This window comes from Bombus vancouverensis, chromosome 4 (assembly GCF_051014615.1).
Source record: "Bombus vancouverensis nearcticus chromosome 4, iyBomVanc1_principal, whole genome shotgun sequence".
Taxonomy (NCBI): Eukaryota; Metazoa; Arthropoda; class Insecta; order Hymenoptera; family Apidae; genus Bombus; species Bombus vancouverensis.
The window spans coordinates 13,859,877-13,873,951 of NC_134914.1; the positions used below are offsets into that span (position 1 = coordinate 13,859,877).

At 29.2% G+C, this 14,075-nt stretch overlaps 1 protein-coding gene across 2 annotated transcripts; it reads left to right on the forward strand.

The window, feature by feature from the left end:
• Window positions 1-445: 445 nt before the first annotated feature.
• On the forward strand, window positions 446-13,891 carry LOC117156632 (something that sticks like glue). 2 transcript variants are annotated; one of them, XM_033333844.2, is made up of 16 exons: window positions 446-711; window positions 1,870-2,053; window positions 2,163-2,397; window positions 2,518-2,757; window positions 2,846-3,012; window positions 3,097-3,465; window positions 3,987-4,248; window positions 4,419-4,662; window positions 4,745-5,054; window positions 5,163-5,232; window positions 5,320-5,607; window positions 5,693-6,007; window positions 6,093-6,386; window positions 10,225-10,476; window positions 10,555-10,788; window positions 10,902-13,891. In XM_033333844.2, the coding sequence occupies exons 2-16, from the start codon at window positions 1,888-1,890 to the stop codon at window positions 13,342-13,344; spliced, it is 5,889 nt and encodes a 1,962-aa protein (XP_033189735.2). In that variant the 5' UTR covers window positions 446-711; window positions 1,870-1,887; the 3' UTR covers window positions 13,345-13,891. The 2 variants fall into 2 exon arrangements, with proteins under 2 accessions (XP_033189735.2, XP_033189738.2); XM_033333847.2 differs by having other exon boundaries at window positions 10,228-10,476.
• The last annotated feature ends 184 nt before the right edge of the window (window positions 13,892-14,075 follow it).

Consider the following 14,075-nt stretch of genomic DNA (forward strand, 5'->3'; position numbering starts at 1 on the left):
ATTCTATGCATAATCTTTACTTTTGTATAATCAAATACATTTTTAGTAATAAATATTGTTATATATTATTTGTACTACCATTCATTTAATAATTTTGTTCAATAATTCGTGCATTAATTATGTCGATACTTTGTGAGAGAATCGTTTTCACATTTTGATGGAGTTTTGATTGAATGTGATGTCCCTAGATCGTCAGTGATATACTTCGTGTTTTATTATAATCGTAGAGAATATTAGGTAGCATAATATAAAAGTTTTTAAAATGCATGGAGAATAATAACCTATTTATTTAAATGTACTAAATAATATATTATGATCTATCATCTGATAATATTATTTTCCTTTTTTGAATAAATAAAGTATACTAAATGCAACAAACTGTAACATTATTTTGAAGGTAAGAAATAACGTATATATGTTATTGATTGTGCCATCTATAAACTCACTGTGTCATTGCTACTATAGACGATTGAATTATTCACTTGGTGTTTTTCGGTTATGCGATTGCAGTGTTTTGTTCAGAATGTCTTGCTTTTATCGCAGTCAATACGTGTATGTGTGTACAGGTTAGACATTTGATTTCGGGGTTTATAAAAAATATTTCAAAAATTGACTATTCCTCGCAACATGCTAGAAGTTGGAAATCATATTTGTATGTACTGGATGAATATACATTTATCGCTTCCATTATTTGAATTTATTCATTTTGTAGTGAGTATTTGTAGTGAATAAGTAATAATTCTCCCTTCCTTCTCTTTTCTTCATTCATATTCCAATTTACATTCATTTTCTAACATTGATTCTTAACCTCACTAACATTTTTAATGCGTTTTTAATTAGCCAATATCGAGCATTTTATTGTTTCTAGTTTTATCAAGCTATCATCACTTAAAAAAGATTATTTATTTATATTTGTTAATTCTTGTAATATATATGGGCGTTTTTATTATATGTATATATATGCTCATTTATACACATACATGTATAGATATGTGTACATGTACTTGAATTTATTGTGGATGTGTCTATATATGTGGATGTATTATGATGAATGTAAATTCATTAAGAAATAAACTATTTACACATAATATTTTTTGGAAGACTTTCAATGTTTGTACGAAATATTTTGATACTATGGAAGATATATGTATATTTTGGATTAATATAGACACGCGCGCGTGTGCGTGCACGTACACGCAAATGTATTAGTAATGTAATGTAACATAAATTATATTAATGCTATTAATGTTATTGTTAAATGTCATAAGTAGTATTTTTAAATCCGTTTGTATAATATTTATTTGTTGTTATTTATGTGTTATTATATTTCAAAATAATTAACATAAAACACTGTTTAAACCTTTGTTGAAACAAATAGAATTTGTGTTTGAAAGAGGGAATTATATATTAATTGCATTAAAATAACTATGTGATATAAAATTATGAATATAGTGTTTACTTTGAGCTTGTATAAAGATTATTAAAGTGTAATATTAATATTTTGCTTAGTTTCAAGAAAAAGGAAAAGATATGGCATAATTTCTAAAGGAATAATGAAGAGAATATTTAAGCTGTTTATAAACTAAACTAATGTAGTTTGTTGTTTGTGTAAAATGTTATGTTGAAGTTTTATTAAATTATTTATTAAGTGATTTGTATGAATTTTATATATATAAGAAAACAAAGACTATATATTCATATATACATAAATTAAATGAGACATTTTGCTATTTTATAAGTATACTATTTTATTATTAAAATTTGTTTATTTATAAAAACATTTTTTTGTAATTTTTATAAATTTTATGCATTTAATTTCAATGTTTTTTGTAAATAACTATTTTTTTAGTTTTCTTTGTTTCTTTTCAGGATATATAAATAACAAAAATGTCAGTACACTATAAATTCAAATCTACCTTAGATTATGATACTGTATCCTTTGATGGATTACATATTTCCGTAGCAGATTTGAAGAAGGCTATTTTTCATCAAAAACGTATAGGAAAGAACACTGATTTTGATCTGCAAATAACAAATGCACAAACTAAGGAAGGCAAATATAGAATATTTTATCATTGTTTCTTATATATTTGTTTGCAAATAATTATAATACTTTCATAAGAAATACCAATTTTTGTAAAGTATAGAAATGATTCTTTTAGATTATACGGATGATAATGCATTAATTGCAAAAAATACTAGCCTTATTGTTGCTAGAGTTCCATTAACAGTTCAACAAAAGCGATCATGGGACAGAAATGATGCTCCTTCGTTTAGTAACCTAAAAGATGAATCCAATTTAGGCAGAGCTGTAGATCTTACAAGGCTTGATGGCTCTGAAGAAGACAAAATTCGGGCAATGATGACTCAATCTACACAAGATTATGATCCATCAAAGTATGCCATTTTACGAGCAAAATTTTTATTTTATTCTATCTTGTATATGGTTTTATTCTTTTTTTGTTTTCTATCTGACATGTATACCAAAATTCTACATATGATGTATATCTTTAACAGTTACATGAAAATACGTGGAGCTAATCAAACTGGTGATGTACCTGCAAATTATCGTTGTTACAAATGTCATCAACCTGGACATTGGATTAAAAATTGTCCACTTGGGACAAATCAGGAACCTATAGAAATTAAGAAAAGTACAGGTATTCCTAGGAGTTTTATGGTTCCAGTTGAAGGACCAAGAGTTCCTGGTGCTATGATGACACCAACGGGTCAATATGCTGTACCAGCTATTGATCAGTATGTTCTAATATATAAAATGATTAATAAAGTCAATAAATATATTATATACTTTTAAAATTCGTTTAACTATTTCTTTAATTTTCAGTCAAGCATATAAAGAAGGTAAAAAGGAACGTCCACCATTTTCACAAGATCCTGAACCTGCTATAGAAAAGCCAGAGATCCCAGAGGATCTATTGTGCAATATTTGCAAAGATCTTTTAACAGACGCAGTAATGATACCATGTTGTGGAAATTCATTTTGTGATGAATGTAATTTTTTTAATTTTTATATATTTATATTTATTAGAATTTACTATCAATTTTTAATGCATTTTTATAATATGTGTATAACAGGTATTCGGACATTCTTATTAGAATCTGAAGAACATGAGTGTCCAGATTGTAATGAGAAAGATGTTTCACCAGAAACTCTTATCCCCAATCGCTTTTTACGAAATGCTGTAATGAATTTTAAGAATGAGACTGGGTATGCTAAAAGACAGACATATAGACAATCTCCACAAACAAACAGACAGCCTATAGTACAATTAGAACAACAAAAGGCTGACCAGGCAACAAATCAAGTACCAAACCAAAGTAAAAGTGTCCAATCTTCAAACACAACTAATGTGCCCTCTCAAGAATATACGGAATCACAAACAACAAATTTTGAATCTCCTCAACAGCAATTTCCTGCTAGAGCTACACAACCACAAACAACTAGTGAGTAGAACTTTTAAATATCTAAGTTTTATTACATAGCTTCTATATTTTTGTAAAATGAAAGGCAATCCATAAATTTTTAGAAATGCAGAGAACGTTGGAAAATTTTAAAGCGTAACTTAACATATTAATTGCTAAAATTTATTCTTAAAAAGAGCATTTTGAATTATATACATCTTTTTTTATTTTATTAAAGTATGAAAAATTATTTTTGATACAATCTTTGTTACAAAATTATATTTTATCAATAAAATTACAGGATAAGAACGATTTTAAAAAGATTGTTTCGTATTATTTAATGAAATTCGATTATTACATAAACGTACAATATTACATAGTGGATAAGTTATGCTCAAATTTACTTCATTAGTTGATATAGGTTATGTTTAACCTCAAATATAAAGGTAGTTTACCTTCCGAATTTCATAACGATCGATATGAGATATTGCAAACATCATTTAATTATTCAACAATATGAAATATAGAATACAAATTGTTATATTAAATATCATTTTTAATAGCTGTTCCAGAAACAGCATCAGAATCTGATTTGCAAAGTGATACTGTAACAAAGTTAACAACAGACGAGGAAACAGAAGTTCCACCACCTCCAGGAACTGAACCATTACTTCCAATACCTGCAATTGGTAGTTCACCAGAAAGAGATAGAGAAAGAAGTGATCCTCCAAGTCGTGAAAAAAAAGAACGTGAGAATGAATATCCGGGTGAAAGACAATCAAGAGAACGTAGGCGAAGTTTCAGCAGGGATGGACATCGTGATAGGTAAAAATATTTAAGTAGTAAACTGACACCTATTTTATAGGATTAATTTTATAATTTGTAATAGTATTTTATAGCTATGTATATAGACTGTTTCTAGCCTAATCTAATTAATTATAGTTTCAAACTTTCTATCCAACATTATTTTAATTTATATAATTGTTATCTTTTAGAAGTGGAGAACGTGGTCGTAGAATCGAAAATTTGCGACCAGTAAATCGGAGACGATCATTATCTCCTAGACATTCACAACATAGCGACTATAATTCTCAAGGAGCACCTTTGCCACATTTGATGAACCCACCCCCATCAAAAAATTATCAAGGTTTACCATCTGATGATGGACATTATCCACCCAATATACATTATGACAATGCTATACGGAGATCAACTGAAGATCGTCCAGGCACACCAACAGTAAGTTCGAAATATTTTACACTTATATTATTAAAAATATTCCATTTGCATATTTATATATACATGTATATTATTATTTCAGGTTGATGAACCACATTTACATGTGCCTTCTTCTGGTAATCAGCCACCTCTTTTACCTTTTCCACCGGGAGAAGATCGTATCCCTCAACCAAGCTATAATCAACCTCCACCTAATGTACCCCCACATAATCCACCATTATTGCCAGATCCATATATGAGTCATCGGATACCTATATATCCCCATCAGCAAGGCTCCCATTATGGGCCCCCACGATATGAAAGACCTCCTTATCAACAACAAGGGTACAGACCATCACAACCTCCTCGAAATTATAATGGACCACCAAGACCAATTAGGGGAATACATCATCGTAAGTAATATTCTAATGGACAATTGTATTTCAAATTGTACAACTAAATTTTTAGCATAGGTAATTTATTTGGTTTGAAATATTTAGAAACGTTTCATATTTTTTCAGTTAGTTATAGAGGATTGCAACCACCACCACCAGGATTAAGTAGAAATATTCATAATGGTAATCCACCTGGGTAAGTTGATATACTTTGATAAAGGTAACTGCTATTTATTCAATACAGTAGATTGGTATATTATCATAATATTAATATTATTTCCAGTATAATTGATGATCCATTAGAAGCTTTTGAACGAATGCTTAGAGAAAAAGATGAGCGAGATAGAAGGCTTGGAAAACATAGGAGAAGAAGTCGAACACGATCCAGATCTCGTAGTTACAGTAGATCTAGATCACGTTCATTTGGCCGGAGATCACCGTTCCCACCTCGTTTAAGTCGATCTAGGAGTCCTCCTTCAAAACGAAGATCTTCAAGATCACCTCTACCTCTTAGAGCACGAAGTCGTACACCAAAACGTAGATCAAGAAGTGGAAGCTTCTCAATTAGTCGGTGAGTTTAATTTTCTACACTATTTCAATATTTGTAACATTTGTAATTATTGGAATAAAATTGAAATTCTTTATATTATTTACAGTTCTAGATCATATTCACGTAGTCAATCTCCTAGACTATCTTTGTCACGAGATAGAGATAGAGACAGAGAAAGGGATAGAGAAAGAGATCGTGACCGTGATCGCGATCGAGATCGAGATCGTGATCGCGATCGTGACCGTGACCGTGATCGAGATCGTGATCGCGACCGTGATCGAGATCGTGAACGGGATCGTGAACGTGATCGCGAGCGTGAACGTGAACGTGAACGTGAACGTGAACGTGATCGAGAACGTGATCGTGAACGTGATAGAGAATTAGTTCCTAGATATCGATCACCAGCTAGATCACCTCCAAGGTATACTTACATTATTATGTTCATTTTAAATAACTGTTAACGAATCTTTTAATTAATTTATGATAATTGTGAATAATATTTCTAGATTCCAGCGAGAAAGGGATCGTGAAAGGGATCGACCAAGATCACGTGAACCTAGAGAAGGATACAATAGTTACTACAATGATTCACCAGCACATGATTATCAATTCAGAGATCGAGAGAGGGATTTACCCCCTCGAGATAGACCAATACCGAGATATCCAGTAAGGAACCAAGCAGCTCAGCATAATATACCGCCTTTGCTGCCGCATCTAGTCAGTGGAAGTCATCCACCACCACTTATGTCATTGGGACCTCCACCTACGGACAGGAAAGACTATTATGATTCCTACAACAGGTATTTCCGCCTCAATAGTACTTTAATTCATGTACACGCTAAGCAGACAGTCTACCGTACCTTATGCTGCTGTCCTGGTTAAGACTGCTCCGGAATTATGGTGAATGTAGCGAAAGCGAAATAATCAATTTTATGACATTTTAAAGATAATGTATACATATATGTTTTTTGAAAGCATAGTTATATATATGTATATGTATGAATATACGTATATATACATACATATGCATATACAAAATGCGCGCGCGAACACACACACACACACACGTACACGCATACACACAAGAATAGTTGTATAAATTAGTTTAAGTTTGTGCACATGTAAGTTTCAATAAAATTTAATTTTTAATAATTTATGGATTAAAATAAAATATGCTATGTTATATGAAAGAAATTGATTGTAATAAATCAAGAAATTGTGTCAATCTATTTTACTAATTAAAAATATTTTGTGAAAAGCAATAAATGAAAAACATATAAATTTATGCAACTATTCAAATAATGTTAAATTTTTGTTGTCACAAGAGTGATATGTTAATAGTAGTGTGCTGTGAGATTTTTGAGTATGGGTTGATATAAAAATGATAATGTTAGATTGTAAAGAGTTTATTTTCCTACATAACTGTACCTGACTGAAAATATTTATTTTCATTCACCTGCATTTCAATTAAGTATTTAATTATTAAAAGTAATGACTATAACAACAATAGTAATATTATTTTATTACTATGTATTTTCGACATTAAGAAAATATTACAGTAAAATAATTGAAATAATTGTTAACTTTTAAATAAATTATTAAGTTGTAAATAATGTAACGACTGTTCTCTAGATATATTGTCGATTCAAAAAAGTCATTACTTTATTCACGACGTAGATTATAAGTCTCTGAAGCCATTAACAATCTCGGTTCATAAGGATTAAAAAACATATATAAGTTAAATATTAAGCTTTAAATTCAATTGAAAAAATCAACGTTTTGAACAAAATGTTTTGCAAAGGAAAAGATTCATGTTATTGTTTTTCTAAAGACTGATTTGATCTATATAATCAATACAAAGTTATAGACGAGTGTGTAAACGAATGCGTGTGTCATACACACACGCACACATGTACACATATACGTGTGTATATATGTATATATATAAAAAGAGTATATATAAAATATATATATATATGCGCGCGCGCTCGTGTGTGTGTGTATTTTCTGTTGTATTCTTTTGCTGTATTTTTCATTAAAAAATACTGTATGTACTATGGAGATTTTTCGTAGAAATACTTGGATAATTTCTAAAAAATATTTTATTCTTTTGAGTAAAGTTCCAAAATACATATGAAATAAAACTCAAATATTACGATCTTGATTACCCAAAGAAAGTTTGGATAGTGAAAAAATGAAATTTTGATATATAAACAAATATACTGAATAAAATAAACTGGATAATCGAGATATTTTGAAAATTTAGAATATGTATATATATTTAGGAATCAATTTATTTCGTAATAAGTTGATTTTTATTGCATTAATGAATATTTTTATATTTTTGCAATACTGTACTTAATATTTTAATAATATCTATTCTGTGTTTTAAATATTTCCATTAATTTTAAACAAATTTCGGCTTCTCATACATACCAATTACTAAATTGAAACCCATAAACAGTTGCAGAAAAAGTTAAGTAAACAACATAAGCTGGTAATGAAATATATTTTGAAATAATACATGATTTTTTTATAATTTCATATAATTCAGAATTTCCATGTAAATTGGAAAACATTTAATTGAAAGGGTCTAAGCACATTTATTTATTTTTATGTCTTACTATAAAAATACTTTAAAAAGTATTGTATAAATATTGTTCAAATAAGGTTGTTAATTACAACATTATAATATAATAAATGAAATAGAAAAGATCTTATTATTAATGATCCTTTCTAATTTCATGTTCTCCAATAACAAATTTTATCTGTATTATTAAATCATGCAACATTAATGTATCAGTTTATGATTTAGGAAACTGATAGCATTTGAATTCAGTATTGTATTATCTGTGATAGACAATGATTGAAATTTTTATTGACATAACTGAAGAGTTATCGTAAATAATCACATGACTAGTTAATTATACGTGGTTTATATCTTCTTTATAATTTGTTGATATTAGTCATATAGATTTATTAAAAATATAGGAATTCAAAATTATTTTTGAATATTGTAATATATACAATCAACTTCTGTAAGTACTAAAATAATTTTAAAATTTATTATTAGAAGGAAAACTAAGGAAAGAATTTATTAAATTATGTTATGTTAATAATAGTGGAATGAGTGCGAATAGACATTAATGTCTTGCATTATTAGGAAGGCTGTAATGTGTTTGGAGAAACTTTTAAATTCAGAAAAATACTTATTACAGTATTAATATTATTTATATTAATATTTCTATGAAATTTTTATGAACAGAAAGATTTTATAAACTTTTTCGTAAGTGTCATTATTATATGCGTTAAGCATATTGTTCAAAATTGTAAAGTTGTACTATTTAGCATGACAAAATTCGTTTAACTAAAGTAGGTTCATAACACTACAAGCTAGTTATTTTTATGCTGTGATTCATGTGAACATTAAGCTTTGTTTTTGATTGTAGAGGGATAAGTACTTTTTATTCTGTAACGTTTAATGTTATGTTTTCTTTTAAGATCATTATGACAATATTATTTGCAAAGAAAATGTAATTTTGTATACGCGACGTAAGGAAATATTTTTATGAAAATAACATATATTTTTGTTGATTTCCTTTTTTTTAATTCGTTATTATTCTTATATTGAATGATTGATTTTGTCATTTGCATGCATATAAGATATTATTTGTATGTACATAATGACATTACGTTATGAAATATACAAATAACCAAAAAGTGAAAGAAGAAGACAGAAGCAAGGAAAGTGTATACGGCAAGGACCAGCTTGGAGATTGTGGAAGCTACCCAGCTGATTGACAGATCTGCATGGTTTCTGAATCAGGTGAATTCAGGGCCAAATCAACATTTGTAACATAAGAGAAAACATTTCCTTTTGTCTGTTTTCAGTGCTTGAAGTAAAAAAATGTCATAGAATACTCATAAGAAAGTTATCAAAATAATATTGATTAAAACTTAAAAATTGTACAACATATTTACTAATGTAACAGTATTTATATGTTATAATAGCACATTGTTGGTGAGTAAAATATGCAATATTAATGTTTAAATGAGTACAATCAATATACTACTCTTGTGCTCACAATAATGTATTTGAAGTTATAAATGTTGATTTATTTACTTTTCGTTTTTATGACATAATAGACAGTAAATATACTTGATAATAGGTAATTTTATTCATTCATCTTTTCAGCTTTAGTATAAAGGTTTTATAATCAACTTTAATATAAAGGTTTTAACTTTTCATAGTAATTCCTCAATAAGGAAAACAAAATGGTCAAATTAATTTTTTAAAAATTAGTAACCCTTAGATAAAGCATAATTGTAATTTTTTCTCTAGAATTGATGAACGTACATATAATTAAACAACACTAACATACTTTTATATGTATTTTTGTCAAAAAGATATATAAATTTATAAATAAAAATATTGTAATAAATTTTATAAGTTGAAATTAGATTTATAGGATATAAATAAATGTACAAAAATTTTTAGTTCTATTTTAAATTTTAATAACTTATAAATTAAAGAATTTACATAGCACTGAGCTTTTATAAATCAAATGTATGACTTATAAATAACTTTTTGAGGTAATTGAACAAAAATATGAACATTTTTTGTGAATTTTTTGTCAGCAGGTATCCTGGACCATCCAATCAACGTTTTGGTAGTCCTTTACGAGATGTGCCTCACAAAAGATTTGACGATGTTGCACCTCCCGGAACAGAGGGATACTATGACCTATCACCGCCAGGTGTAGAACTCTCTGAAAGATCATTACGTGATGATCGTGATCGACGTTTATTAAGAGATCAAGAAGATCGCGAGCATTCTCTTAAAGATCATGATGCTGAAGATCGAGATAGATTACCTTTGAGAGAAGATAGGTATATAAGCATATAGTTCGTCCATAAATAATCCGACAAATTGTATTTAAAACTATATATAACTATCACTTTTTTTAGGGGACGCGAACGAGATGATCGTTTGCGCGAAAGAGATGAAAGAGATAGAAGAATTTTGAATAGAGATCGCGAAGATCGTGAAAGACAAGGATTACCTAGAGATCACGATGACAGAGTACGAGAAAAAGATGATCGCGATAGAAGGGAAAAAGAGAAAGAACGAGATGATAGGCATACTCGGGATCGACGAGAAGACGATAGGCACATAGATAAGAAAGACTATGATAAAGATCGGTATGTTCACATAAGTTATTTTATCTAGATAAAAAATGTCAATTACATTTACAAATAGCGTAATTAAATTGACTTGATTTTATTCTATGACAATAATACCAATATTATTTCAGTTACAGAGATGAAAGAGATCGTCACAAACAAGATGACAAAAATCGTTCTCGTGAAAAAGATAGACGGGAACGAGATTATGAAACTGAAAAGGATAGGGACCGACATGAACGTTATGAAAGGCGGTCTATGGAACGAAAAAAGAACAGAAAAAGTCCAACTCCATATTCACAGAAATCTAGGATAGATACGAAAGATATATCTCCTGAACGTATAAAGAAGAAAGAAAAGGATCATGAAGAAAAAAATGAAGAAAAGAAAAAGGAAAAGAAAATTAAAGAAAAAAAGAAGAAGAAAGATGATGAAAAGGAGAGGAAAAAGAAAAAGAAAAAAGAAAAAAAATCAGGGCAAAAAGAGATTGTGAAAGATGAACCCATTAAACCAACTGAACACGAAGAATTAATTGCGGAAAATAAGCAGGAAAGCATGTCACCCACAAAAACGGATGTTATAAAACCTAGTACTGAAGATGAAAATATTGAGAGTAGGATAGTTTGCATTCCTACCGAAAATGTTATAGAAGAATCAATTAAAGAAGAATTTGAAGATAAATCTTTAGCCATGAATCCAGAACCTCCCGAATTCCATGAAGCCAGTCCAGAAAGAATTGATCATACAGAATTTGGAACAAATCCCCCTAATCCTAATTTTAAGCCAATTCCAGAGTTAAAATCTGATATTAAACCTATTGATAGCCTTTATAGTGGATTAGACGATGCAGAAATAAACACTGTAATAACAGAGAAGTATTCTTTACTTTCAGAAAATGAAGCAGAAGATAAAAGTACATTGTTAGAAGAAAAGTCTCCAAAAAAGGATGAATTTTTAGCTCCGATGCCTGAACTTTCTAAATGGGAGAGAGATGACACTACAGAAAAAACAGACGATGTATGCGAATCTCCTATGGAAAAAATACAATTGGATGAACCTAAGTCCGCAAAAGTAGTTACATCAGAGGTACTAAAAAGAGCAGAAAATGCGATTTTCCAAAAAGCTATAAATGCCATTAGACCTATCGAAATTAAAAAGATAAGTGAAAGTAGAAAAGTACTATATCAGAATCCAGAGCCTAAAGTACTTGAAGTTGAACCTAATAGAGAAGCAAGGAAGAGCGTGAACGTTACTATAAATGTAGGAAGAAACGAAAGAAACGTTGAAATAACGGAACCAGTGAAGAAAGCTAAATTAGACCGGACAAAATTCAAACCAGTTCCAGAAACTTATTCACCTACAAGACTTTCCGCCAAAGAAAGATTGGGTGAAAAAGTAGATGAAAATAAAGAAAGGAAAATTAGTCCCATAAAAAGCTTTTTAGATAGACGTGAGATGAAAAGTGAAAATCAATCCAGAAGTAGATCTCCTAGAAGTACAAGAGATAAACGAATATCTCCACTATTAGATAGACGCGTTGATTCATCATTAACTATACCAGGAAGTGAACGTAAGGTATTCCTCGATGACAGAAAACGAGATAATAAAGATCGAGGTGATCGTTCAAAAGAAAGAAACGATTTCAGAAGTGAACGACACGATATAAGATCAGAAAGAGATCCAAGAATTGATTCGAGGGGAGATTTCAGATCGACTCGTAACGATTCTAAAGGGGAAAGGATAGATAAGGATAGAGAAAAAGATAGAGATAAAGAAAGAAGAGGAAGAACGCCATCTTGCACGTTTAAAAGAAATGATATCCCAAAGATAGGTCTTTTGAAGAGTAGAGAGGAAGAAGATGATAGGCGTAGAGACAAGAAAACAAAGGAAGATAAGAAAAGAAAGAAAGAACATCGAAGTAGAAGCAAATCCAAAGAACATAAGAAACGGAAAGAAAAGAAACATAAGAAAGATAAAGAAAAAAACTTAGAGAAGAAACAGAAGCATAAAGAAAATATTGGTTTAAAAGATAAACCTGAAAGCAATGAAACTAAAATAAATTATGAAAATCCTGAACCTCCAGCTACAGAATCTATAAAGAAGCAAAGAAAGAATCCAAGACTTGTGTCAGATCGTAAACGTAGTATGCTCGATGAAGCTAGTTTTGAACCTGACTATAGTGCTTCTGACTCAGAATCAGATGGTGAAGATGGTAAAGTGGTTTCATTACCTACCAAAAAACTCAAACTCGATGAGCCAGATATAGAAAAGGAAATGGATATAAAGTCACTTAAAAAGCGATCAAAATCTACAAGTAGCGAAGATTCATCCAGTACCTCAGATAGTTCTACTACTGATTCAGATAGTTCAGATGAATCGCATAAAAAGAAGAAGAAGAAGCATAAAAAACATAAGAAGAAGAAATCTATGAAAAAAGATAGTAGTTCTGATTCAGATTCTTATTCAGATTCATCTGAAACAAGTACAGATGAAGAAAAGCATAAAAAGAAATCAAAAAAATCAAAGAGTAGGAACAAACAAGCAAAAAAGAAGAAGAAATCAAAGCACAAATGACATCATTAGATGTCTGATATTTTAAAAAGTAAATTCTGACAGTAATTTTTCTTTGTGAATGCTTTTTAATGTAAGGTCTTGTACCAGAATTATTTACTATTGTATGCATCAAACTGATATAGTCGACTTATTCTATATTTACAATATTACAACAGCGTTCAAAGTTAATTTGGACAAACATTAGTGACTCATTACTTATTATTAATAGCCAGTACTTTTTTGGGATTGAAAAATTTAACGAAATAAGGAATGGGTAACAAACTATGACATTTAACTTGTATTTAATTTTGAGATATTATTAAGGCCTTTACATGATTGTCCATGTTCTAATTCCATCTCTAAAATGCTGTAAGTAAATTTATTACAATAACTAATGTACATTATAGCATTCAGTGGATAATATCTTTAAGAAATCTGATACTATACTTTTAGAAAACAACAGCAATTATATTTAAGATCTCCAATATTGCAGCATTATATTGTACTTTCATAATGTAATGTCAATATGTAAAAGACGTCATGAAATAAAAAGACGAAATTCTTTTAATTTATCCTTGTTCTCGTTGTACAAAATATTAGAAATCATTTACCATACAAAATTATATATGTTCTATAAAATCTTATTATATAAAGAAAGAAAATTTAAATAAATTACAAAAATCAAATTAATTAAAAAATAGGGGGCTTGATAATTCATATATTTTTTGTTTATTAACAATATTAAGTATGAA